Source organism: Bos grunniens, chromosome 9 (assembly GCF_055505025.1).
Source record: "Bos grunniens cultivar Pamir isolate PY7600 chromosome 9, Bosgru_T2T1.0, whole genome shotgun sequence".
Lineage (NCBI taxonomy): Eukaryota > Metazoa > Chordata > Mammalia > Artiodactyla > Bovidae > Bos > Bos grunniens.
Genome location: NC_141173.1, coordinates 24,463,543 through 24,489,862, shown reverse-complemented (window position 1 = coordinate 24,489,862; position 26,320 = coordinate 24,463,543). Strand labels below are relative to the sequence as shown.

The 26,320-nt window shown below is 40.5% G+C and overlaps 1 protein-coding gene across 36 annotated transcripts in view; it reads left to right on the top strand.

Annotated features, from left to right (window-relative positions):
- Positions 1 to 26,320, top strand: part of SNAP91 (synaptosome associated protein 91) — a 169,339-nt gene that overhangs the window by 45,706 nt on the left and 97,313 nt on the right. For all 36 annotated transcript variants that reach the window (XM_086317006.1, XM_086317005.1, XM_086316994.1 and 33 more), the window contains exons 3-7: positions 14,387 to 14,529; positions 15,157 to 15,232; positions 15,977 to 16,079; positions 18,056 to 18,149; positions 20,683 to 20,794. In XM_086317006.1, coding sequence (XP_086173132.1) covers positions 14,387 to 14,529; positions 15,157 to 15,232; positions 15,977 to 16,079; positions 18,056 to 18,149; positions 20,683 to 20,794 — 528 coding nt within the window. The remainder of the gene's footprint in view (positions 1 to 14,386; positions 14,530 to 15,156; positions 15,233 to 15,976; positions 16,080 to 18,055; positions 18,150 to 20,682; positions 20,795 to 26,320) is intronic.

Below are 26,320 nucleotides of genomic sequence, written 5' to 3'. Positions count from 1 at the left end.
TATAAACGAGATCGATCGAGGAAACCTTCAGGGTGATGGATACACTCATCATCATCAAATAATGTACTTTAAATACATGCAGTTTTGTGTATCTCAGTTTTACTTCAATAAAACTATTTTTTAAATTACCAGAATGACACCAGATTTGTTTCCCCAAGTTCTCCTAAGACTTTGAATTCTAAGGAATTCAAATGTGATAGATATTTAGCATTTAGATTCTCATGATTTTCAAGAATTTTTTTCTGCATGTTTTATGTCTTTGTTCAATTTTTTTTTTACTTTCTTTGCCTGGAAACTCTTCATTTCATGAAGAAGTAGAGCAGTATAAATGCATACCAACTGCTGGTGAGAATATGTGCTCATGCTTAAGTCGCTAAGTCCTGTTCGACTCTTTGCGACCCTATGGACTGTGGCCTGCCAGGCCAGTCTACTCTGTCCATGGGATTTCCCAGACAAAAATGCTGGAGTGGGTTGCCATTTCCTCCTCCAGGGGATCTTCCCAACCCAGGGATCCAACTCACCTCTCCTACATTGGCCGGCATGTCCTTTACTACTGAGCCACCAGGGAATATCGGATCGGATCAGTTGCTCAGTCGTGTCCGACTCTTTGCGACCCCATGAATTGCAGCACGCCAGGCCTCCCTGTCCATCACCAACTCCCGGAGTTCACCCAGACTCACGTCCATCAAGTCAGTGATGTCATCCAGCCATCTCATCCTCTGTCATCCCCTTCTCCTCCTGCCCCCAATCCCTCCCAGCATCAGAGTCTTTTCCAATGAGTCAACTCTTTGCATGAGGTGGCCAAAGTACTGCAGTTTCAGCTTTAGCATCGTTCCTTCCAAAGAAATCCCAGGACTGATCTCCTTCAGAATGGACTGGTTGGATCTCCTTGCAGTCCAAGGGACTCTCAAGAGTCTTCTCCAACACCACAGTTCAAAAGCATCAATTCTTCAGCGCTCAGCCTTCTTCACATTGGTGAAATCGCTGTGTTAAAACATTCCTAGTGTAAAATATGCATGCCCTCTACAACCTAGCAGTTCTCTTTCTAGGTATGGATCAAAAAATAGCAGCTCTTAAACTGGTCTTCAGGTCATTTTTGTACCCTTTAATTTTTGAGGAATTCAAAGAGCTCTTGTTTATGTGAGTTATATCTTTAGATATTTACTTGTGTTAGAAATCAAAGCTGAGAAAAGTTAAGAATATTTTTCATTTTTAAATAATCATAGTAAACATACTAGCAGGTTAACACAATACTTTTAGGGAGAATAATCATTTTCCAAAACAAGAAACAAATAAGGGTGGTATTGTTTTATGTTTCTATAAATCTCTTTAATATCTTGCTCAGTAGAAGATGGAGACTTGTATCTGTTTCTATACTCAGTCTGTTAGAATATGTTGTCTTAGTTGAAGTGTATGAGGAAAATCTGGCCTCACACAGATAAACAGTTGGAAAAGGGAGGACCTTTTCAGATAATTGTGGGTATTCTTCTTTGATGTGAGCTGTGCTGTTTAGTTGCTCAGTCGTGTCCGACTCTTTGCGACGCAATGGACTGTAGCCGTCAGGCTTCTTTGTCCATGGGGATTCTCCAGGCAAGAACACTGGAGTGGGTTGCCGTGCTCTTCTCCAGGGGATCTTCCCAAACCAGGGATCAAACCCAAGTCTCCTGCACTGTAGGATTCTTTACCGTCTGAGCCACCAGGGAAACCCAAAAATACAAGGGCTCATCTGGGACCTGAACCCTGGACCTCTCGCGCCTGAGGCAAGAACTATCCCCCTAGACCAAGCAGCCAGCCTGCTCTCTAAGCGGTGATTTCTTAAATTTAAGTGGCAGTATTGAATCTGAAATCACATCAGTGAACTTTTTATACTCTGTTGTATTAAAATCCTTTGGCATTTGTTGATCTGTACTTTGAACGAATTGATTGCATTATTTTGTAATTTGCACTAGTCATTTGGAAAATACTGGCTCAGGTGAGTTATTCACATCTTCTAAATGTTGACACATTTAATTTGAATAGTATCAACAAATGATGCTCATTAATATCACCAACAATTTTATCAGAAAAGTCTCGAAGTACTAGAGAGTTCCCAGGCTTGCCATGGCAGAGATGATTTTTCTGAAATTCTAATTTTTACTGAAAGACTGAAATTTATCAATGGCAACTAGTGCTGCCATTCATTTCTTTGAAGTGACAGGTTCATTTGATTTTTGAGAAATAACTGTTGAATACCAAGTCTGAATCATGATGGTTTGAAATCTGTCAGTCATACTTTTAAGTGAAAACAGTAGTCTGTGACAAAAGTGGTTAGTTCAGCTCATAATTCAAACACACAATTGCTTTTTCTTGAAATAGACATTGCTGTTTGTTAGACATCAGAAGTGCCTTAGAGACAGAACAGGGTCACCTAACATTTTCTATAAAGATTTAATGAGTAATATATTAGGCTTTGTGAACCACAGAATTGAGTTTGAGTTGTGTTATAATGATTCACCTACATCACTGCAGTGTGAAAGCAGTCTTAGACAATATGTAAACAAATGAGTATGATTGTGTACCAATAAAACTTTATTTACAAAAACAGGAATCACTCCCAAAAAACAAAAGCCCAGGACCAGATGGCTTCACAGGAGAATTCTGTCAAACATTCAGAGAAGAGCTAATGCCTATCCTTCTAAAACTCTTTCAAAAAATGGCAGAGGAAGGAACACTTCCAGACTCATTCTACAAGGCCACCATCACGCTGATACCAAAACCAGACAAATAAAACACGAAAAAAGAAAACTACAGGCTAATATCACTAATGAACATAGATGCAAAAATCCTCAACAAAATTTCACCGAACAGATTCAGCAGCACATCAAAAACCTCATACACCATGGTCAAGTTGGGTTTCTTCCAGGGATGCAAGGATTCTTCATATATGCAAATCAATCAATGTGATACACCATGTTAATAAATTGAAAGATAAAAACCATATGAACATCTCAATAGATACAGAAAAAGCCTTTGACAAAATTCAGCATCCATTTATGATTAAAACTCTTCAAAAAATGGGCATAGAAGAAAACTACCTCAACATAGTAAAGGCCATATATGATAAGCCTACAGCAAACATTACTCTCAATAGTGAAAAACTGAAAGCATTCCCCCTAAGATCAGGAACAAGACAAGGGTGCCCACTTTCTCCACTGTTGTTCAATATAGTTCTGAAAGTCCTAGCTACAGCAGTCAGAGAAGAAAAAGAAATAGAAGAAATCCAGATCAGAAAAGAAGAAGTATAACACCATACACAAAAATAAACTCAAAATGGATTAAAGATCTAAACGTAAGACCAGAAACTATAAAGCTCCTAGAGGAGAACACAGGCAAAACACTCTCTGACATAAATCTATGACCCACCTCCCAGAATATTGGAAATAAAAGCAAAAATAAACAAATGGGACCTAATTAAAATTAAAAGCTTCTGAACAACAAAGGAAACTCTAAGCAAGGTGAAAAGACAGCTTTCAGAATGGGAGAAAATAGTAGCAAATGAAGCAACTAACAAAGAACTAATCTCAAAAATATACAAGCAACTCCTGCAGCTCAATTCCAGAAAAATAAACGACCCAATCAAAAAATGGGCCAAAGGACTAAACAGACATTTCTCCAAAGAAGACATACAGATGGCTAACAAACACATGAAAAGATGTTCAACATCACTCATTATCAGAGAAATGCAAATCAAAACCACAATGAGATACCATCTGACACCAGTCAGAATGGCTGCTAACCAAAAGTCTACAAACAATAAATGCTGGAGAGGGTGTGGAGAAAAGGGAACCCTCTTACACTGTTGGTGGGAATGCAAACTAGTACAGCCACTATGGAGAACAGTGTGGAGATTCCTTAAAAAACTGGAAATAGAACTGCCACGTGACCCAGCAATCTCACTGCCGAGCATCCACACTGAGGAAACCAGAATTGAAGGAGACACGTGTACCCCAATGTTCATCGCAGCACTGTTTATAATAGCCAGGACATGGAAGCAACCTAGATGTCCATCAGCAGATGAATGGATAAGAAAGCGGTGGTACATATACACAATGGAGTATTACTCAGCCATTAAAAAGAATACATTTGAATCAGTTCTAATGAGGTGGATGAAACTGGAGCCTATTATACAGAGTGAAGTAAGCCAGAAAGAAAAACCCCAATACAGTATACTAACGCATATATATGGAATTTAGGAAGATGGTAACGATAACCCTGTATGCGAGACAGCAAAAGAGACACAGATGTATAGAACAGTCTTTTGGACTCTGTGGGAGATGGAGAGGGTGGGATGATTTGGGAGAATGGCATTGAAACATGTATAATATCATATGTGAAACGAATATCCAGTCCAGGTTCGATGCAGGATACAGGATGCTTGGAGCTGGTGCACTGGGATGACCCAGAGGGATGGTACAGGGAGGGAGGTGGGAGGGGGGTTCAGGATGGGGAACATGTGTGTACCCATGGTGGATTCATGTTGATGTATGGCAAAACCAATACAATATTGTAAAGTAATTAGCCTCCAATTAAAATAATAAATAAATTTATATTTAAAAAAAAATGAAGAAGTAAAGCTCTCACTGTTTGCAGATGACATGATACTGTACATAGTAAACCCTAAAGATAGTATCAGAAAATTACTCTGGCTAATCAGTGAATTTAGCAAAGTTGCAGAATACAAAATCAATAAACAGAAATCACTTGCATTTCTATGTACTAAAAGTGAAAAATCAGAGAAATTAAGGAATCAATCCTATTCACCATTGCAACAAAAAGAATTAACTATCTAGAAATAAACTTACCTAAGGAAACAGCTGATGTTCAAGCTGGTTTTAGAAAAGACAGAGGAACCAGAGATTAAATTGCCAACATCCTCTGGATCATGGAAAAAGCAAGAGAGTTCCAGAAAAACATCTATTTCTGCTTTATTGACTATGCCAAAGCCTTTGACTGTGTGGATCACAATAAACTGTGGGAAATTCTGAAAGAGATGGGAATACCACACCACCTGACCTGCCTCTTGAGAAATCTGTATGCAGGTCAGGAAGCAACAGTTAGAACTGGACATGGAACAACAGACTGGTTCCAAATAGGAAAAGGAGTACATCGAGGCTGTATATTGTCACCCTGCTTATTTAACTTATATGCAGAGTACATCATGGGAAACGCTGGACTGGAAGAAGCACAAGCTGGAATCAAGATTTCTGGGAGAAATATCAATAACCTCAGATATGCAGATGACACCATCCTTATGGCAGAAAGTGAAGAGAAACTAAAAAGCCTCTTGGTGAAAGTGAAAGTGGAGAGTGAAAAAGTTGGCTTAAAGCTCAACATTCAGAAAACAAAGATCATGGCATCTGGTCCCATCACTTCATGGGAAATAGATAGGGAAACAGTGGAAACAGTGTCAGACTTTATTTTTTGGGCTCCAAAATCACTGCAGATGGTGCTGCAGCCATGAAATTAAAAGACGCTTACTCCTTGGAAGGAAAGTTATGTCCAACCTCGACAGCATATTCAAAAGCAGAGACATTACTTTGCCAACAAAGGTCCATCTAGTTAAGGCTATGGTTTTTCCTGTGGTCATGTATGGACGTGAGAGTTGGACTGCGAAGAAGGCTGAGTGCCGAAGAATGGATGCTTTTGAACTGTGGTGTTGGAGAAGACTTTTGAGAGTCCCTTGGTCTGCAAGGAGATTCAACCAGTCCATTCTGAAGGAGATCAGCCCTGGGATTTCTTTGGAAGGAATGATGCTAAAGCTGAAACTGCAGTACTTTGGCCACCTCATGCGAAGAGTTGACTCATTGGGAAAGACTCTGATGCTGGGAGGGATTGGGGGCAGGAGGAGAAGGGGACGACAGAGGATGAGATGGCTGGATGGCATCACTGACTCAATGGATGTGAGTCTGAGTGAACTCTGGGAGTTGGTGATGGACAGGGAGGCCTGGCGTGCTGTGATTCATGGGGTCACAAAGAGTCGGACACAACTGAGTGAGTGAACCGAACTGAAGGAAACAAAAGAACTCTACACAGAAAATTACAAGACAGTAATGAAAGAAATCAAAGATGACATAAATGGAGAGCTATTCCATGTACCTGGGTAGGAAGAATCAATATTGTGAAAATGACTATACTACCAAATGCAATCTATAGATTCAACATGAACAGTATCAAATTACCAATGACATTTTTCACATAACTAGGAAAAAAAAAGTTCACAATTCATATGGAAACACAACAGAGCCTGAATAGCCAAAGCAGTCTTGAGAAAGAAGAGTGGAGCTGGAGGAACCAATCTTCCTGACTTCAGGTTATACTACAAAGCTACAATCATCAAGACAGTATGGTACTGGCACAAAAACAGAAATATAGACCAATGGAATAATATAAAAAGCTCATAAAGAAACCCATGCACTTATGGGTACCTTATATATGACATAGGAGGCAAGAAGATACAATGGGGCAAAGACAGCCTCTTCAATAAATGGTGCTGGGAAGACTGGACAGCTACATGTAAATGAATGAAATTAGAATACTTCCTAACACCATACACAAAGATAAACTCAAAATCAATTAAAGACCTAAATGTTAAACCAGAAACTATAAAACTCTTAGAGGAAAACATAGGCAGGACCCTCGATGACAAAGCCAGATCCTCTATGACCTACTTCCTAGAGTAACAAAAATAAAAACAAAAGTAAACAAGTGGGACCTGATTAAACGTAAAAGCTTTTGCACAGCAAAGGAAACTATAAGCAGGGTGAAAAGACAACCCTCAGAATAGGAGAAAATAATAGCAGATGGAACAACTGACAAAGGATTAATTTCCAAAATATACAAGCAGCTCATACAGCTCAAGACCAGAAAAACAAAGAACCCAGTCAAAAAGTGGGAAAAGACCTAAACAGACATTTTTCCAAAGAAGACATACAGCTGGCTAACAAACACATGAAAAAATGCTCAACCTTGCTCAGTGTTAGAGAAATGCAAATCAAAGCTACAATGAGATAATCACCTCACACTGGTCAGAATGGCCATCATCAAAAAGTCTACCAACAATAAATGCTGGAGAGGGTGTGGAGAAAAGGGAACGCTCTTGTACTGTTGATGGGAATGTAAAATGATACAGCCACTATGGAAGATGGTATGGAGATTCCTTTAAAAACTAAGACTAAAACCACCATATGACCCAGCAATCCCACTCCTAGGCATATACCCTGAGGAAACCAAAATTGAAAAAGACACATGTATCCTATTGTTCACTGCAGCACTATTTACAACAGCTAGAACATGGAAGCAACCTAGATGTCCATCAACAGATGAATGGATAAAGAAGTTGTGGTACATATACACAATGGAATATTATTCAGGCATTAAAAGGAATGCCTTTGAATCTGTCCTAATGAGGTGGATGATCCTAGAACCTATTAAACAGAGTGAAGTAAGTCAGAAAGAGAAAGATAAATATTGTATTCTAATACATATATACGGAATCTAGAAAAATGATACTGAAGAATTCACTTACAGGGCAGCAATGGAGAAACAGACATAGAGAACAGACTTATGGACATGGGGAGAGGGGAGGAGAGGGTGAGATGCATGGAAAGAGTAACATGGAAACTTAAATCACCATACGCAAGATAGACAGCCAACGGGAATTTGCTGTATGGCCAAGAAAGTCAAACAGGGGCTCTGCATCAACCTAGATTGATTGATGCTATTATTTTCTCCCATTCTAGAGGGGTGGGATGTGGAGGGAGATGGGAGGGAAGTTCCAAATGGTGGGGATATATGTACACCTATGGCTGATTCAGGGTGAGGTTTGAAAGAAAACAACAAAATTCTGTAAAGCAATTGTCCTTCAATAATAAAAAAATAAAGCAGCATGAAAAAGCAATAAATAAAGGATGATTTGAAAACCAAAAAAAAAAAAAAAATCAAGCAGACCTGGTTTGCCCAGCAAGCTGTAGTTTGCCATTCCTGACATAGAGTATTACAAAGATGAGTATACTAAAATTATGATTTAATAAAATTAATAGCTTACTGCTTCACCAGGAACTTGCTTCTCAGAGGCTTTCTTTCTGTCATCCTTCTCCCATTTCCATTCAAGAGCACCCGTCTTTACTCTCTTCATTGTGTAAACCTCTCTGAGGCTAATCCCAACATCTGAGCCCTGGGTTCTAGACCTTATCCTGCCTGGAGAACATCCCATAAATTACCTCTTCTCTCTTTTCAAACTCAGCTCTTTTTGATTTTTCCTTCTTGGTCTCAAACAAGCTTAAATGCCTCCTAGCTTTAAAAATGTCACATCCAGGCTGTGCTTAGGCTTTATAATTATTTCTTTTACATGGCAGCAGTCTCCGTGTCACACCTTCTATTCTTAGGGTTCTAGTTGCTCGGACTTTCTGTAGAGTTTGATACCAGTTATCCCTAATAGCTACTTGAAATATTTGAAGCTCTCTTATTAATTGGCTCCAAAATTTAATTTTCCCGGGCTTCTCTTCACCATTCTGTCTGCTGTTTTACTCAGTTCTTTTCCAGTCATCTCTTAAATATTAGCATTAGTCACTTAGTTGTGTCTGACTCTTTGCAATCCTGTGGTCTGTCCATGGAATTCTCCAAGCAAGGATACTGGAGTAGGTTGCTGTTCCCTTCTCCATGGGATTTTCCTGACTCAGGGGTCAAACCTGGGTGTCCTTCCTTGCAGGCGGATTCTTTATCATCTGAGCTACCAGGGAAGCTCTCTTAAATATTGGTCTTCCCTAATTTTGCTTCTTATTTCCTTATTTATAATGAATACTTTTCATTGTTCTGTGTATGATCCATGGCTTATCTCCTCTGCACGCATGATCTCATCTCCTGTATCGTTGCTGCTGTTGTTCAGTCGCTTAGTTGTGTCCAACTCTTTGTGAGCCCATGGACTGCAGCACGCCAGGCTTCCCTGTCCTTCATTATCTCTAGGAGTTTGCTCAAATGCATATCCATTGTGTGTATGATGCCATCCAACCATCTCATCCTTTGTCACCCCCTTCTCCTCCTGCCCTCAACTTTTCCCAGCATCAGGGTATTTTCCAGTGAGTTGGCTCTTTGTATCAGGTAGCCTAAGTATTGCAGCCTCAGCTTTAGCATCAGTCCTTCCAATGAATAGTCAGAGTTGATTTCCTTTAAGAATGACTGGTTTGATCTCCTTGCTATCCAAGGGACTTCCAAGAGTCTTCTCTAGCACCACAGTTTGAAAGCATCAGTTCATCAGTGCTCAGCCTTCTTTACGGTTCAACTCTCACATCTGTACATGACTACTGGAAAAACCATAGCTTTGACTATACAGACCTTTGTTGGCAAAGTAATGTCTCTGCTTTTTAATATGCTATCTAGGTTAGTCACAACTTTTCTTCCAAGGAGCCAGTGTCTTATAATTTCGTGGCTGCAGTCACCACCCACAGTGATTTTGGAGCCCAAGAAAATAAAAACTCTGTCACTGTTTCCATTTTTCCCCATCTGTTTGCCATGAAGTGATGGGACCAGATGCCATGATCTTAGTTTTTTGAATATTGAGTTTTAAACCATATTTTTCTCTCTCCTCTTTCAGTCTCATCAAGAAGCTCTTTAATTCCTCTTTGCTTTCTGCCATTAGGGTGGTGTCAATCATCTGCACGTCTGAGGTTATTGATATTTCTCCCTGCAGTCTTGATTCCAGCTTGGGCTTCATCCAGCCCGACATTTCACGTAATGTAATTTGTATATAAATTAAATAAGCAGAGTGACAATATAGAGTCTTGATGTGCTCCTTTCCCAATTTGGAACCAGTCTGTTGTTCCATGTCTGGTTCTAACTGTTGTTTATTGTTGCTGGTGACTCCCAAGGTTGTGTCCAGGCCGTGCATTTTTCCTAAGCTTTAGAACCAGCTTCCAGTCCCCTGAGCTTCCCTGGTGGCTCAGTTGGTAAACAGTCTGCCTGCAATACTGGAGACCTGGTTTGCTGGGTCAGATAGATCTCCTGGAGAAAGAAATGGCAACCCACTCCAGTATCCTTGCATGAAGAATCCCATGGAAGAAGAGCCTGGTAAGACCCAGCCCGTGGGGGTCGCCAAGAGTTGCACACAACTGAGTGACTAACTTTTCATTTCTTTCCAGTCCCCTGTCAGGCATCTCAGCTTGACTTCCAACAGCTACTTCATATATATCATGTCAAAAATAGTTTATATCTCCTTTGGAACCAGCTTTCCTCCTGTGTCAGTAAAAAAGCATTCACTGGGCCTTAAACTAGAAATCTGTAATTAAATTTAAGATTCCTTTTACTTACAATATCTGTGTGCTCACTTGCAAATGCCCATCAGCTTTACCTCCTAAATATTTTTCTGCTACTTTCACCATTTCTCTCTGTCTCCACTGCCTTTTCATGAGTTCAGGTTCATCTCCTCTGGCTCTCAACTGGGCTTTCTAACTTGCCCTTGTCTCTGTTGTATCTTTTCAGACAAAGGTAATTATTTCTTATCTTGTATATCTTTTTATCTTGCAGATATTATTTAGTAATCGGCCAAGACATGTGATTTGCCTGTAAAAGAAAAGTTTTACTGGTACTCTTCTGCTGAAATACTCCCAGGGGTTCCCCTTGCTCCATAAGTTAAAGTTGAAACTCTTTAATGTGAGGTGTGAGATCTCTCACTGGCCTTTCCTTGGCTCTCTAGTTAAACTCTCCCCTCCATCTGCCCACATATGCACAGCCCCAGACCACCACAGTTCTCCTAGGAGGCACTCATTTTTTAAAATTTTATTTATTTTTAAAATTTATTTAAATTGGAGGCTAATTACTTTACAATATTGTGGTGGTTTTTGCCATACATTGACATGAATCAGCCACGGGAGTACATGTGTCCCCCATCCTGAAACCCCCTCCCACCTCCCTCTGCATCCCATCCATCTGGTTTGTCCCAGTGCACCAGTTTTGAGTGCCCTGTTTCATGCATCAAACTTGGACTGCTCATCTGTTTCACATATGATAATATACATGTTTCAATGCTACTCTCTCAAATCATCCCACCCTCACCTTCTCCCACAGAGTCCAACAGTATGTTCTTTATATCTGTGTCTCTTCTTCTGTCTCAAATATAGGGTCGTCATTACCATCTTTCTAAATTCCATATAGATGTGTTAATATACTGTATTGGTGTTTTTCTTTCTGACTTCACTCTGTATAATAGGCTCCAGTTTCATCCACCTCATTAGAACTGACTCAAGTGTGTTCTTTTTAATAACTGAGTAATATTCCATTATGTATATGTACCACAACTTTTTATCCATTCATTTACCAGTGGACATCTAGGTTGCTTCCATGTCCTAGCTATTGTAAACAGTGCTGCGATGAACATTGGGGTACATGTGTCTCTTTCATTTCTGGTTTCCTTGGTGGATATGCCCAGCAGTGGAATTTCTGGGTTGTATGGCAATTCTATTTCCAGTTTTTTAAAGAATCTCCACACTGTTCTCCATAGTAGCTGTACTAGTTTGCATTCCCACCAACAGTGTAAGAGGGTTCCCTTTTCTCTACAGTCTCTCCAGCATTTATTGTTTGCAGACTTTTTGATAGCAGCCATTCTGACTGGCGTGAGATGGTACCTCTTTGATTTATTTTTTAATTGGGGGATAATTGCTTTACAATATTGTATTCATTTCTGCCATACATCAACATGAATCAGCCATAGGTATATGTATATCCCCTCCCTCTTGAACCTTCCTCCCACCCCATCCCACCCCTCTAGATTCAAACCCAGTGCTCTGTCACAGTCGTCATTTTTTTTTTACAGCTTTACTCTGCACATTTGCTAAAAGTGTCCTCACTCCCCTCCCACGTCACAGCTGACTTTAGGGTCCCACTCAACTCTCCATTCCATGGCATCTTTGCTAATGCCCCACCATATTCTCAGTGCTGTGTATGGATCACAGCATTTACAAGCATTTACTTTGGGTACCTACTTTCTTCAGACCATTTGTAATCTCTGTAATAACCCCGTGCTCAGTCGCTTCGGTCACGTCCTGTACGACTCTTTACGACCCTATGGACTGTAGTCGCCCAGGTTCCTCTGTCCATGGGATTTTCCAGCTACGAATACTGGAGTGAGTTGCCATGCCCTCCTCCAGGGGATCTTCCTGACTCAGAGATCAAACCTAAGTCTCCTGCAGCTCCTGCAGTGCAGGCTGAGGTTTTACTGCTGAGCCCCCAGGGAACCCTTGTGATAACTCTGAAAGGTAGTAATTATTACTGCCATTTTAAAGTTAAAGTACCAAACCACAGGTATATTAAGTGATTTCTCTGAAGTTGTACATCTAAATGGTTGCTGAGCTGGGCTCTGGACCTGGGTTCTTTCCTGCTCTGTCGTCCTGCATATCTGTATTCTTCCAGGGACTTCTTTATTATCTGAGCATGTATTCATCTACTCTGATCAGCAGTACATTTCCACATTACCAGTTCAATAAGTAAAGGAATAGAAGAGCTTGTAGCTGATAATGAGTTTCAGGTATAAAGCAGTCCTATGATATAATCTTGGAAAATCATGTTAGAGCATAGCAATTTGTCTTTTTCAAAGAACTGTTTATTTAGATTTAGGGGAAAGTATTTTGGTTATTATACATTTTGTTCAACACATGTTTACTGCATGCTGTGTTCTCCCAAGCCCTGCCAGGAAACAGACATTGGTATGATTGTTTCTGTCCTCAGGGAACTATAGGAACTTATGACAGACAGACATCTGATGTGGGTGGGTGTGTGTGGGGGTGTGTGTGTGTGTGTGTGCGTTCAGTCGTGTCCGACTCTTTGCAACACCATGGACAATAGACCACCAGCTTTTAGGCACTAAGAATAAAATGCCTCAGGTTTTTAAGCAGAGGAACATGTGACTACATTCAAATAGGACCAGGAAAGATTTCCTGAAGAATGAGTAGAATTCCAGTAAAAGGAGACTTTATGGGATGGCTGTTCAGGGACTAGAAGTTTAAAATAAATGTAAGAAAGAAATCTGGTTTGGTCCATTTATAATTCATATCAATGATTGACACCCTTTAATCTTAGATAAGAGCTATTTCAGTGATGGAGTATCAATTTTAAAAAATTTATTTTTTTGTAAAATAGATGCATAAGACAAATGTGGAGCTTAATGAGTACTAAGTGTGGATTTTAAGTGAGAAACAGGATGGGTTTGTCGTTGCGTTTGTTGCATGGAATATCCTAGGCCCTGGGTATCACATATAGTCCTCTGTAGGGTGGGGATGACCTCTGGTAGAATTCCTGCAGTTTTGTTTTGCTAAAGAGGTTACCTTGTGCTGTTGCAGTAGTCTTCTTAAGACCACACTGCCCCAGAGTGGCTTTGCTTCTGTTCCTTAACACATAATCTTTGGCTGCATCAGCTAACTTTTTGGCAGTGGTCTATTTTCTGGATTCTGGGCAGCCTCTTTTGGGGCTATAGACCTTTTTTTCCCCTGAGGTACAGCTAGAATCACAGCTAATATGTAGATGTGGACAGTCAATGTGTTACAAAGATTCGCTCTCTTATAAACTCAGGTCAAATCATAGTAGTTTAATGCCTGTATGATGTTCTGTAAAACCTTTAGATGGGTTTAGAGGAATTCTTCCCTCTTTTAGTGTTTACTCTCCTCTGTCACTTACATGACAAGTGTGTTCATGGCTGCTGCTGCTGCTAAGTCGCTTCAGTCGTGTCCGACTCTGTGCGACCCCATAGACGGCAGCCCACTAAGCTCCTCTGTCCCTGGGATTCTCCAGGCAAGAATACTGGAGTGGGTTGCCATTTCCTTCTCCAATGCATGAAAGTGAAAAGTGAAACTGAAGTCGCTCAGTCATGCCCGACTCTTAGCGACCCCATGTTCATTAGCACCCATCAAAATTAAAATCCAGATGAAGTAGGCTTTTTGATATAATGTTTCAAAAAATATTCTGTTGCCTTCAGATGGTGTATAGAATAAACATCTTCATGTTTAAGACATTGTTCTAAAAGTGATAACAAAAAAGATTAACATGAAGCTTAGCATTCCTGGAGTTTGTTATTTCTAAAAAATGACACTGGGCCCAGAAAATGGGTTAAATTCAGAAGAGGATACAGAAGAGAATTCAGTAGGGAAAAAAAAGCCCAAGAAAAAGTAAATACATTGGGTAAATGTATTTATTAATATGTGTCCATGTGTGAAAATATTACATACAATTTTTGAACATTTGTTTAGCTGTTGTCAATGCAGTTTTGGCTCATACTTTTGTAAACAGGTTTAAATGTTTAAAATTTGAAATGAATTTTTTTTATGCAATCATTTGTGTTATTGACCGAAATCTTCTGTTCTCATAGATTTGATCCAGGCTACCAATGAGACCAATGTTAATATTCCTCAGATGGCAGACACGCTCTTTGAGCGGGCAACGAACAGTAGCTGGGTGGTTGTATTCAAAGCTTTAGTCACTACACATCATCTCATGGTGCACGGAAATGAGGTAAAGCTCGTAGACCCAAGTGTTCTTTTTTTGGCAGGGGAGGGGGACTGATAAGCCTTAAGGCCCTCTCCACTTTTACTAGTTAGAAAAATAAGAGGAAGTATATAGAAAAGTCATCTGGAGTACAGTCTTGCTCTTCTGTTTACCTGTTTTTCAGAAAAATGCTGTTAGACATGTGTTAAATATGTATATACCATGTAAACATATTAATGGATAAAAATGTTAGGAGAAAGAAACAGCAAAATTGTTTTTCCCATTGGAAGTATTCCTTTGTGCCTCTGTGTGAAAATTGCTTACATAACAGTGTTTCATTTTGGAAAATACTCACAAACTAAAAATTAGCCATTTTATATGGGATGCCTACTGAATCCTATTAAATTCAAATGTTTCTGTTATACACAGAAATGCAAGATCATAAAACTTAATTCTGATTCAGTGAATATGATTTAGTTTTTATTCCCCATTAGAGAAAACCAGGAGACTAGGAAACTATACTGAGTGGGAAAAAAAAATCACAATGAGAATGCGTATTTTTAGAAATTCCCTAAAAATTCCCTTTAATATCAGAAGTTGTTGAAATTAATGCTTTGAGAATATTGATATTTGATTCTGATTTTTGTTTTTCAGAGATTTATTCAGTATTTGGCTTCTAGAAATACACTCTTCAATCTCAGCAATTTTTTGGACAAAAGTGGATCCCATGGTAAGAATATTATGTTTTATAATTTTCTTGCTAATCCTTTTGGTACAGAATCTTTTGATTTTTTTAATTATTCAAAATTCATTGAAAATCATTATAACCGATAGCTCCACTGGATATCTAAGAATAAAATATAAATATAACTATATATAGTTACTTTATAGTAGCTTTAAAATATTTAATTGTTAGGCAACTCAGCATATGAATTATATATTAATTTTATTTTTTGTCTTTCAGTATTTACCTTAAAAAATAACAGTGGGTATGCTAGACCCACAGTTGTTTGTTTATGAAGGTATAGGAGGCAGTGAAGTTAAAAATACATTCCCAACTTAAAAGTACTCAGTTTTAAATGTTTTTCTAAATTAATAGGATTTGTACTACAATCATGTGTTCATTCACCATATTTTCTGCTTGTCTATTATGTATAGGCAAGCACACTAAGCATGAATAGTTCTCAGATAACTACATGTATTAAGTCTGAAATAATGAACAAAAATGCGAGGAAAAATCAGAAAAGACATTCTGTACAAAGACGGTAGCATAACTAAATGGAATAGTCTTGGAATGTCTCATGCCAAAAGTATTTTTGCCTGAAGTAGGATTTTAAATGAGGCCTTTCTGGTACACTTATTCACCTCATCTTAGAATTATTTACATTTGAGGAGTTTAAAAAAATTGGAACTAAGCAAAGCACAGTTGAACATATTTTATTAATTAGTTTTATTTCCTCTGCCCTTCCTCCAGGTTATGACATGTCTACCTTCATAAGGCGCTATAGTAGATATTTGAATGAAAAGGCTTTCTCTTACAGACAGATGGCATTTGATTTTGCCAGAGTGAAGAAAGGGTATGTTGTTGTTTTTTTTTCTCATATTTGTTTGCACAGAGTAAGTCTTTGAGACATACATGATATATCTTCACTAAGTTAAATACCAACTAATTTTGGTCATGGAGGCCCAGTTTACAATCACCTTAAAAAAAAAAAAAGAAACTCAACTAGTAATATTACGAAAGTTAGCCTTGAGGTTGCAATATTACTGTGCTTTTATTTTCATGCAGAAAATTTGATTTGCTGCTCAAAGTTGACATGGTACAACAGTTTATTTTGTTAAAATCAACTCAAAATTCTTGAATACTTACATACTTTTAAATAATTTTAAGTGGAGAGAATTTAAACGAGTTTCATTTAACAGAATGTGGCTGTAGCTGACAATAATTATTTCAGTATGTTTTGTTTGAGGTGAAACTGAACTGTGTGTATGCATGGAGATCTGTTTTTGACAGGTAATACTGTTCTACTATTATACATTGTTGTTCCTGTTGACCTACTAAGTCTTGTCCCACTCTTTTGCAACCCCATGGATGTAGCCCAGCAGTCTTCTCTGTCCATGGGATTTCCCAAGCAGGACTACTGGAGTGGGTTGCCATTTTCCTCCTCCAGGGGATCTTCCTGACCCAGGGACCAAACCTGTGTCTCCTGCATTGGCAGGCAGATTATTCACTACTGAGCAACCAGGGAAGCCCGTACTATTATACATGCACACACATAAGCACACATACAAACACACCATAATTGAACTGATAATACTCATGTCCATTGAGTTGATGATGCTATCTAACCATCTCTTCCTCTGCAAATCCTGTATCCATTCATAATTTGAAATAATGGCAACATATAGAAAAGTTAATATTTTAGTCTCAGGAATCACCCCCCAAAAGATATAGCTCTATTTTCTGATAGCTGACCTAAATTTAGCTGAAAAATATAATCTTGCCTGTTCAAAACAGATTCGTTTCTTATGGGTGAACATTTTATAAAATTAAGATTTTGGCTTTATCCCCTTATATTAGAGATGATTCTGGTTCATATGCCTTCCTCTGGCTTCTTATGTGGCCCTGGGCAGCCTTAGCTGATGTTCTAACTCGATCATGACCTCTCCACAATAGAGCCACAGCCTTCATAGAAACTTCTGAACCCTGAATAGGCAAATAAGGGCACTTGGCGATGCTCTTCCTGCCCCAGAAGTGGGAGAGACCCCAAAAGCTGCCGTTATCAACCCGTTCACATCACCTGGGCATTTTCCTGCACTGTTTTGGTCCTGCTGCCCCTTGACTATTTGGATACAGGGGCTCCTTGGGAGGCCTGCAGTGAGTGCTCCCTGCAGTGCTCCGTGCAGTCTCATTCTCTTCAGCTGGTTATTTGCACTCAGCTCTCTTTGACCAACCTGCAAATCAGAATGTCCTTTTCATCACTTGATGGTTATCCTAGTCTACAGGTTTTGAAGTCTTCCAAGACATGTTTTATTTCTCTCTCTCTCAAAAACAAACAAGCTGGGGTTTAGGGAACCTAGAGTGTTAATACTAGTATTAATATTTTTGTTGTAGACTTAGAAAAGTCCATTCATAAATTCAACTGGCCTGTTTCATCCAGACCACACTGAGGGTGGTGCATAGAAAGCATTGCCTGTGTATTTGAGGATTGTGAGTACAGAGAGGAGAACCAACACGGCCTCTTCCTATCTCAAAATCAACCTGCAGGGCTCATATGGTAAAGAATCCGCCTGCAGTGTGGGAGACCTGGGTTTGAGCCCTGGGTGGGGTTCCCCTGGAAGAGGAAACAGCAGCCCACTCCAGTATTCTTACCTGGAGAATCCCTGTGGACAGAGGAGCCTGAAGGGCTATAGTCCGTGGGGTCACAAAGAGTTGGACACGACTGAGCAACTGAGCACGCACAGCACAGAAGGAAAATAGCTTAGAACAATGTGCATGGTCTCAAGTTTTCCACATACAAGTAAGTTTTGCCTTTTCCTTTCTTAATTGTAGGGCTGATGGTGTCATGAGGACAATGGCTCCTGAGAAGCTGCTGAAGAGCATGCCCATACTGCAGGGACAAATTGATGCACTGCTGGAATTTGATGTGCGTATCTCACCAGAAAATGCATCTTACGCAGTTATGTTGCCTTTTATTGGAAAGTGGGCTGCAGATAAAGAATTCCCTTAGGAAGTAGATTTAGATTCCCCTCATGTCAGTGAGGGAGAAGGCACTGGCGACCCACTCCAGTACTCTTGCCTGGAAAATCCCTTGGATGGAGGAGCCTTGTAGGCTACAGTCCATGGGGTCGCTAAGAGTCGGACACGACTGAGCAACTTCACTTTCACTTTTCACTTGCATGCATTGGAGAAGGAAATGGCAACCCACTCCAGTGTTCTTGCTTGGAGAATCCCAGGGATGGGGGAGCCTTGTGGGCTGCCGTTTATGGGATCGCACAGAGTCAGACACGACTGATGTGACTTAGCAGCAGCAACAATAACATATCAGTGAGGGGCTTCCCGGGTAGCTCAGTTGGTAAAGAATCCACATGCAATGCAGGAGACCCTGGTTCAATTCCTGGGTTGGGAAGATTCCCTTGGAGAAGAGATGGGCTACCCACTCCGGTATTCTTGGGCTTCCCTGGTGGCTCAGCTGGTAAAGAATCTGTCTGCCATGTGGGAAACCTGGGTTCGATCCCTGGGTTGGGAAGATCCCCTGGGAGAAGCAATGGCAACCCACTCCAGTGTTCTTGCCTGGAGAATTTCACGGACAGAGGTACAATCCATGGGGTTGCAAAGAGTTGGACACGACTGAGCGACTAACACTTTCATTTTCATGTCAGTGAACTGGATGAACAATTAGTTTAGGCTGTCAGTGCGGTGGAGATGATTTTGGTTGCCCAGATTGTCAGAGCAGTTTACAGGTATTAAATAACTTCAGTCCTGGAAAACCACAAGCAGTGCATTCTTGGATCTGTATGTTCAGAGCAGGATGGTAGCCTCCTGTTGTGTTTGACAGGATCAAGTGGCTGCAGAAGGGACATCCGGCAGGTAAATACCCCAGCCTGCTATTAAAAGCCATTTTATAGAGTCTGCTTGTGTGACACCATCCGCAGAAGAGAATTATTTTTCTTCTGTCATGGTCCTTCTTTTGGATGATACCAACATGACTTCTTTGTTAAAACCATACCTGTGTCATGACTCTGGTGTAACTACACTAGTTTATACATGTGATAAGATTATATAGAACTAAACACATTTGCAGCAAGTAAAATTGGAGAAATCTGAATCAGATTGGTATATTGTATCAGTATCCATATCCTGATTGTGAGATTGTACTATAATTTTGTAAATAGTATGTGGAATCTCTGGTTTTTTTTGTTTGTTTGTTTTTATAATTGAATGTGGACTTGCAGTAATTTCAAAATAAAAGTTCAATTAAAGAAACATATCTGATGCATGAAAATAAAATATTCTGACATATAGGGAGAGTTATGGAGAAGGCAATGGCACCCCACTCCAGTACTCTTGCCTGGAAAATCCTATGGATGGAGGAGCCTGGTAGGCTGCAGTCCATGGGGTCGCTAGGAGTCAGACACAACTGAGTGACTTCACTTTCACTTTTCACTTTGATGCATTGGAGAAGGAAATGGCAACCCACTCCAGTGTTCTTGCCTGGAGAATCCCAGGGATGGGGGAGCCTGGTGGGCTGCCGTCTATGGGGTCACACAGAGTCGGACATGACAAGCGACTTAGCAGCAGTAGCAGCAGGGAGAGTTATAACTCACGTTGTTAGCTTTCCTCTATTTTGGTGGTTGACTAAAACAAAGATTTTCCTCAAATACTATTATTGGAAATCTCTGTTAAGATTATTTGGGTTAGTCTGTCACCAAGTCCTAGTCACAGCACCTAACTCCTGTGAAATTTCAGAAAAAGCAGCAAACCATGTTACTGTCTTATGAAAGATTTTACAGTAAGGAGTTCCCTTAGCTATATGTGGAACTACTTCCCTTAACTTTTTTTTTGTCTTTATTCACTGATTTTTCTTAGCTTTCCTTACCTTTAATGATGGTATTGTCTTAATTAAAAGAGAAAAGAAGTCGTAGAATGAGAAAGAGCAGAGCAGGGATTGGGAAATGGGGAGAAATTATTCTTTGTGCTGGTGATTAGAGTGTTTGGTGGGTGGTGGGGAAATGCTATGAGTCTCAAGAATTACTTTAGGGGTAGTTGGCTAAGGTGTCTATTCCCTATGCTAGGCTTCCTCCCTGAGTCACTGCAGGCCCCTGGTGTCTGAACTTTTCCAAAGAGACCACTTCATATGGGGAGGGAAAGAATGTACTATAACACAGTGGAAGCAGCAAGAGGACAGGTGTTCAGAAGTTGGGTTTGGTTTATCTGTGGCTCATTAATCAAATGTGTATTTTTCTTACACTTGATAGGCCAACTTCATTGACTTAAATTGAAGCAAAGAATTGGCAATCCTTTTTTATATATTAGTAGGATTACGAAAAGAGTTATGTAGCATCTGTTGAATATGAGTCAATTTCTTGGTAATAATTTGAGACATTTTAACACACTCTGAGAAAAATTGTCATTTGATGACTTGCAGTTAACAGATGAAATTTTCATCTTTTTTCTAGGTGCATCCAAATGAACTAACAAATGGTGTCATAAATGCTGCATTTATGCTTCTTTTCAAAGACCTTATCAAACTTTTTGCTTGTTACAACGATGGAGTGATTAATTTACTTGGTAGGTAGAATTACTGAATGGTGTCTATGAAGAGAGACTGTATCAGAATGCAGAGATTTAGATACCACAGACTTCATAAAAAATCTAAAGACATGACTCAGGTCACACTTCTGTGTGTTTTCTTACATCAAGGTTAAGTGCAGGGAATGGAAAGCACTCTAGGTATTTTCAGCAGAAAGGGATTCCATACAGGAGTTTTGGTGCTTAGAAAATTTTGGATTGACTGAAGGAACAGATTCTGGGCTTTGCCTCTTGGATTAAGACTCATAATGATTAATAACTTCCACTGTGCTGACAACCAACTCTGAAACCACCCCTGACATGCTCCTATTTTGAAGTAATTCCATACGTCTCACCATCTTTCCTTCCACATAAAGTGAAAATGAGATAGAGATACTGCTTGACGATTGGCCTACAATAAAAGATTTCTTTCTACTGACAAGTCACCCCTTCCTGGGATGTAATGATTCAGCAAACCTCTTCCAGCTGGTGCCAGTTGGAAAAAACATCTCTAAGTCAAGCTTGAATTCTCTTTTCTGTCAGCTGGTCGTAGAAAACTCCCCAGCAACCATAGGCATCATTGGATGGGGAGAAATAGTTATCCAGAAGACATAGGTGCAGTGGGAGTTGAGCCACCTGTTCATACAACCTTACCTGGGTGTTCAGGAGCTACTCCAGGCTGATCTTTTATATTACCACCTCCATTTGGTGATGGATTATATTCTTGTACTTGTTCAGCTTTATGGTTTGGTGTATTAGATATTGCTTGGTCTTACGATCACTTGGCATTCTCTGAGGTCAGAACCCTCAGTCTCTAGAAGCAAGCCAAGAGCAATTTTTCCAAAGGAGATTAGTTACTGTCTAAGAAAGATATGGCCCTGCTTCAAAGCACTAGAAGTGTCTACTGTATTTTCCTACTGGTGTGTGCCAGAGCCGTCCTGCAGCATTTGGATCTGCTGCAGGCACTCTGAGTGCCTTTCCATCTGCAGAATCTAAAGCCCCATGGTGCTCCAGGTTGGAGCAGTTGCAGAGTCATCCTTGATCTGGGCCCTGCTTCCATGTGACACCATACTGGATGCTCTGTTTAGAGCGGCACATACACGTGTTGTGTGTGTTACCTCAAAACTGAAAAAAACTCAACAAAACACCTGCATTTTGGAAGTGCAAGGTGAAGCAGTGTGTTTTTCCTGTGGAGGGGACCTTTGGACCCACAGAAACTGCATTGAAGTAGCAGATCCCTAGGCTTTCATAGACTCTCTGTCCTTCCCTTTGACCTGCATGTGACTTATTAAGGCACCTACCATATACGAAATTCTTGCCCATCAGCTACAGCCAGCCTGATGTCATCAAATAGTATCCATTGACGTTAGCACAGCCAGAGAAATTAATATACTTAAGACAGTGAGCATGTACTGGCATCCTTGCCAGATGAAAGCAAACTACTTCTAATGGGCTCTGATTGCTGGACTAAGTACAAAGGAACTTGCTAGTTTGTTAGATGCTTATCCCATGGCAGGAACTGTGCTGATTTTATGCTGGAAAGGACAACACATCTGGATGTCTGCAAGTAAGAATCATCACCTGATCAAGTTTCCAGTAACCTGTGGTTCATCTCTAAAATCCACTTACCTTTTGCACAAGCCAGATATGAAAGTTCAACTGGGAATATGATGGAACTGCTACCCTGTATGTTTGCAGAGATCAGGAAGCTGATGTGAGGATTCTGCTAGATTCAGTGTATTTCTGTTCCATCTACATATTCAGAAAACTGGGAAAATAACCAATGTTAGTTTTGTGCATCCACTGATTATAATTTTTTTTATCTCCTAATCCCCAGAAAGCCTTCACTCAGATTGGTAGAAAATAATATCAACATTTTTGGGATCCCTAGAGAATAGCATCGGCTTAGAGTCTGTGTCCCTGAAAACTGGGTATGTCCCTTTCCCATGTGTGTAGTCACTCTGGTAAATGTCCCTTTGCCGTAGGGTAGGAATAGATACCTGAGGCTGTCTTTCAAGGCTTTGACTCAAGAATATCTGGAGGGCTTATTAAAATTGAGATTGCTGGACATTAACCCAGAGTTTGTAATTCAGTAGATCTGGAGAAGGAGATGGCAACCCTACTCCAGTATTCTTGCCTGGAGAGTCTGTTGGACAGAGGAACCTGACAGGCTACAGTCCATGAGGCCACAGCTTTGGACATGACTGAGCATGCATGCAGCAGCAGCAGCAAAGCACTCATGTATACACATCTAATTCAGTAGGTCTAGGGTAGGGCCTGAGCATTTGCGTGTATAGGAAGGGCTTGAAAGGTACCGTTACCACTGATCTCTGGGAATTCCATTTGGGAACCACTGTGTTAGAGCTACTCACGAATGCTCAGGCCAGTATTCGGTGATTTTTGGCCTGTTCACTCACATTGATGAGTTATCAGTGACAACACAAAAGAAAATGTAGGGGTCCTTCTTTCCTGCTCAGAACTTGAGAATTTGTTTGGTTTTTCTAGACTTATATCAATTATTATTGTCCAATTCAGGAGGAAAAAGAATACAAGACATCTAGTTCAGTTTGTTTTCAGATCAGCATGAGTAAGCTTTTTTTTTTTTTAACTTTACAATATTGTATTGGTTTTGCCACATATCAACATGAATCCGCCACAGGTTTACACGTGTTCCCCATCCTGAACCCTCCTCCCTCCTCCCTCCCCATACCATCCCTCTGGGTCATCCCAGTGCACCAGCCCCAAGCATCCAGCATCTATAAGTAAGTCCCCTAGAATATCTCGGAGCTACTTATGTTAAAAATTATTTTTTTACAATTTAAATTTAACTCAGGGTCATGTATCTTATCTGGCAACCCTACTGCCAACATGATCGTGGAAAGTCTTGCACTGCTTTTAGTATGTATGGTTTTTTCCTCTTGAGGCAGACTTTGTACTTGTCTCCCGAGGGCAGGTGGGATTGCTGGGTTCTACACCTCATTCTCTGAATCGAAGCAGTTGGCGAGGGGAAAAGAGTAAGAAGTAGAGGGATGGGGCATAAGGAGAATTTTTATTTCCCTGTGGCAGGTGGGCTTCCCAGGTGGCACTGGTGGTAAAGAACTCGACTGCCAATGCAGGAGACAGATGCAGGTTTGATCCCTGGGTCAGGAAGATCCCCTGGAGGAGGAAATGGCAACCCACTCCAGTATTATTGCCTGGAGAATCCCATGGACAGAGGAACCTGGTGGGCTACAGTCCATAGGGTCACAAAGAGTTGGACATGACTAAAGTGCCTTAGCACGCATGTGGAAGGTGATTATAGAATCTCCAAGCAAGGCAGGACCAACATCTTCAGAATGAGAAGGAAAAGATTTTTCCAGCAAAGGTAGCTCATTTTGGTTTGAATCTACCAAGTACTTTTCTTTCTCAATAAGAGCCCTAACGTTCACAAAGGAGACCACACTGAGGCTAGAAATTTAATTTAGCCACACATGTTATAATTCAGCAACTCACAAGATTAGACTCTGACTTTAGCGATGACAGCCCTGTGACTGCAAGGATAAGATTATTGCAGGGCAGCATGGAGTACCATAGTCTGACTGGAGCCTTGAGCCAATCATTTTAAATCCTGTGTTGTCATTTTCCTTTTTAAGCTCTCGGGTGGAGTCAGAAGCAGGCGCCCTCCCCACCGTTCCATCTGCCTCATTCTCATCATGGTTCTCTCCCAGCCGCTGCTTGTTCTGATAAGCTTCATTCTAAGGTGCTCATTTCATAAAACCACAGGCCATAATTTAAATAATTATTTTGCTCCTCTGCAGCACGGATTCCACTAATCCATTTCTCCTCTAGTTGCAGGTGGTCATCTCTGCCTTCAAATTCAGTCAGGTTGCATATCTGATCCCAGACTCCCCCCTTTGTTTTTGAGGGTCTGAGTTCTAAAGCCAGTTCAGTGCGGAATATTGTGTCTATGCCAGAAACAGAAACCACTCTATTCTAAACAGAAGAGGATTCCAAACAAGGGGTTGGATCCTCATGTAATTGCTGGAAGCCTGCAGGAACTGGTTCTGGGCTCAGCCTCGGGAGATGCTTCTGAAGTAATAAGTTCCTGTGCCCTAGGGAAGCTGCTGCTTCTGGGTCACTCCTTTAAGGTGTGCTGAAACTGCCTCGGCTGCCTTGCAAACTGGAAAGCTGGAGAAGTGACCCTGGATGCTGTAATCCAGGGATTTAGGGAGTCAGAGCCAGTGGCTGTGACTGCGATCATTACCCTCAAAGCCCAGGAAGCTGGAGGATGGCAGTGGAGTGCTGAGGAAGATGTGTACCTTCCCAGGAGCTTATCACTTGCTGTAAGAGAAAACTGGACGGGTACAGGAAGCCTGCTGCTGCCTCAGTTTCCCCTTCCAGATTGCCCCAAAGTCTGTCTAATGTGCAGAGCTGAATTTGCCATCCTGGCTTCTCACGAGGATAGAAAAAGAATGGACTCGGGCGTACCAGTGACTGTCGAATACAGGGCCCTGGGAGGCTTTGCCTTTTGTGGGGAAAAATTCCTACCTGTGGTTTGCCGTTCAAAATCACATCACTTTTATTTCAGGTGGGAGAGTTTGTCAGCAAGCCAAGTAAGATTTTTGCCAGCCACTTTTTCTGACTGATATTAATTCTCTTCTTTATGGCTCATAAATGTGAGCTTTTGCTGAAGTTCATTTTCAGCCATGTACTATTTGGCTTTTTCTGTATGCTCTTCACGGAAAAATGTTTATCTTCATTATGATGAGTCTTACATCTATTCTTTCAGTTCTTCCCTTCCTCCTGAGCTTCAGTTTTGCATGTCTACCGATATGTTGACATTTAAATTTAGATACGCTAGTAAAGTAATGCTCAAAATTCTCCAAGCCAGGCTTCAGCAATATGTGAACCGTGAACTTCCAGATGTTCAAGCTGGTTTTAGAAAAGGCATAGGAACCAGAAATCAAATTGCCATCATCTGCTGGATGACCAAAAAAGCTAGAGAGTTCCAGAAAAACATCTATTTCTGCTTTCTTGACTATGCCAAAGCCTTTGACTGTGTGGATCACAAGAAACTGTGGAAAATTCTGAAAGAGATGGGAATACCAGACCACCTGACCTACTTCTTGAGAAACCTATATGCAGGTCAGGAAGCAACAGTTAGAACTGGACATGGAACAACAGACTGGTTCCAAATAGGAAAAGGAGTATGTCAAGGCTGTATATTGTCACCCTGCTTATTTAACTTACATGCAGAGTATTATGAGAAATGCTGGGCTGGAAGAAGTACAAGCTAGAATCAAAATTGCAGGAAGAAATATCAATAATCTCAGATATGCAGATGATACCACCCTTATGGCAGAAAGTGAAGAGGAACTAAAAAGCCTCTTGATGAAAGTGAAAGAGGAGAGTGAAAAAATTGGCTTAAAGCTTAACATTCAGAAAACTAAGATCATGGCATCTATTCCCATCACTTCATGGCAAATAGATGGGGAAACAATGGAAACAGTGTCAGACTTTATTTTTGGGGGCTCCAAAATCACTGCA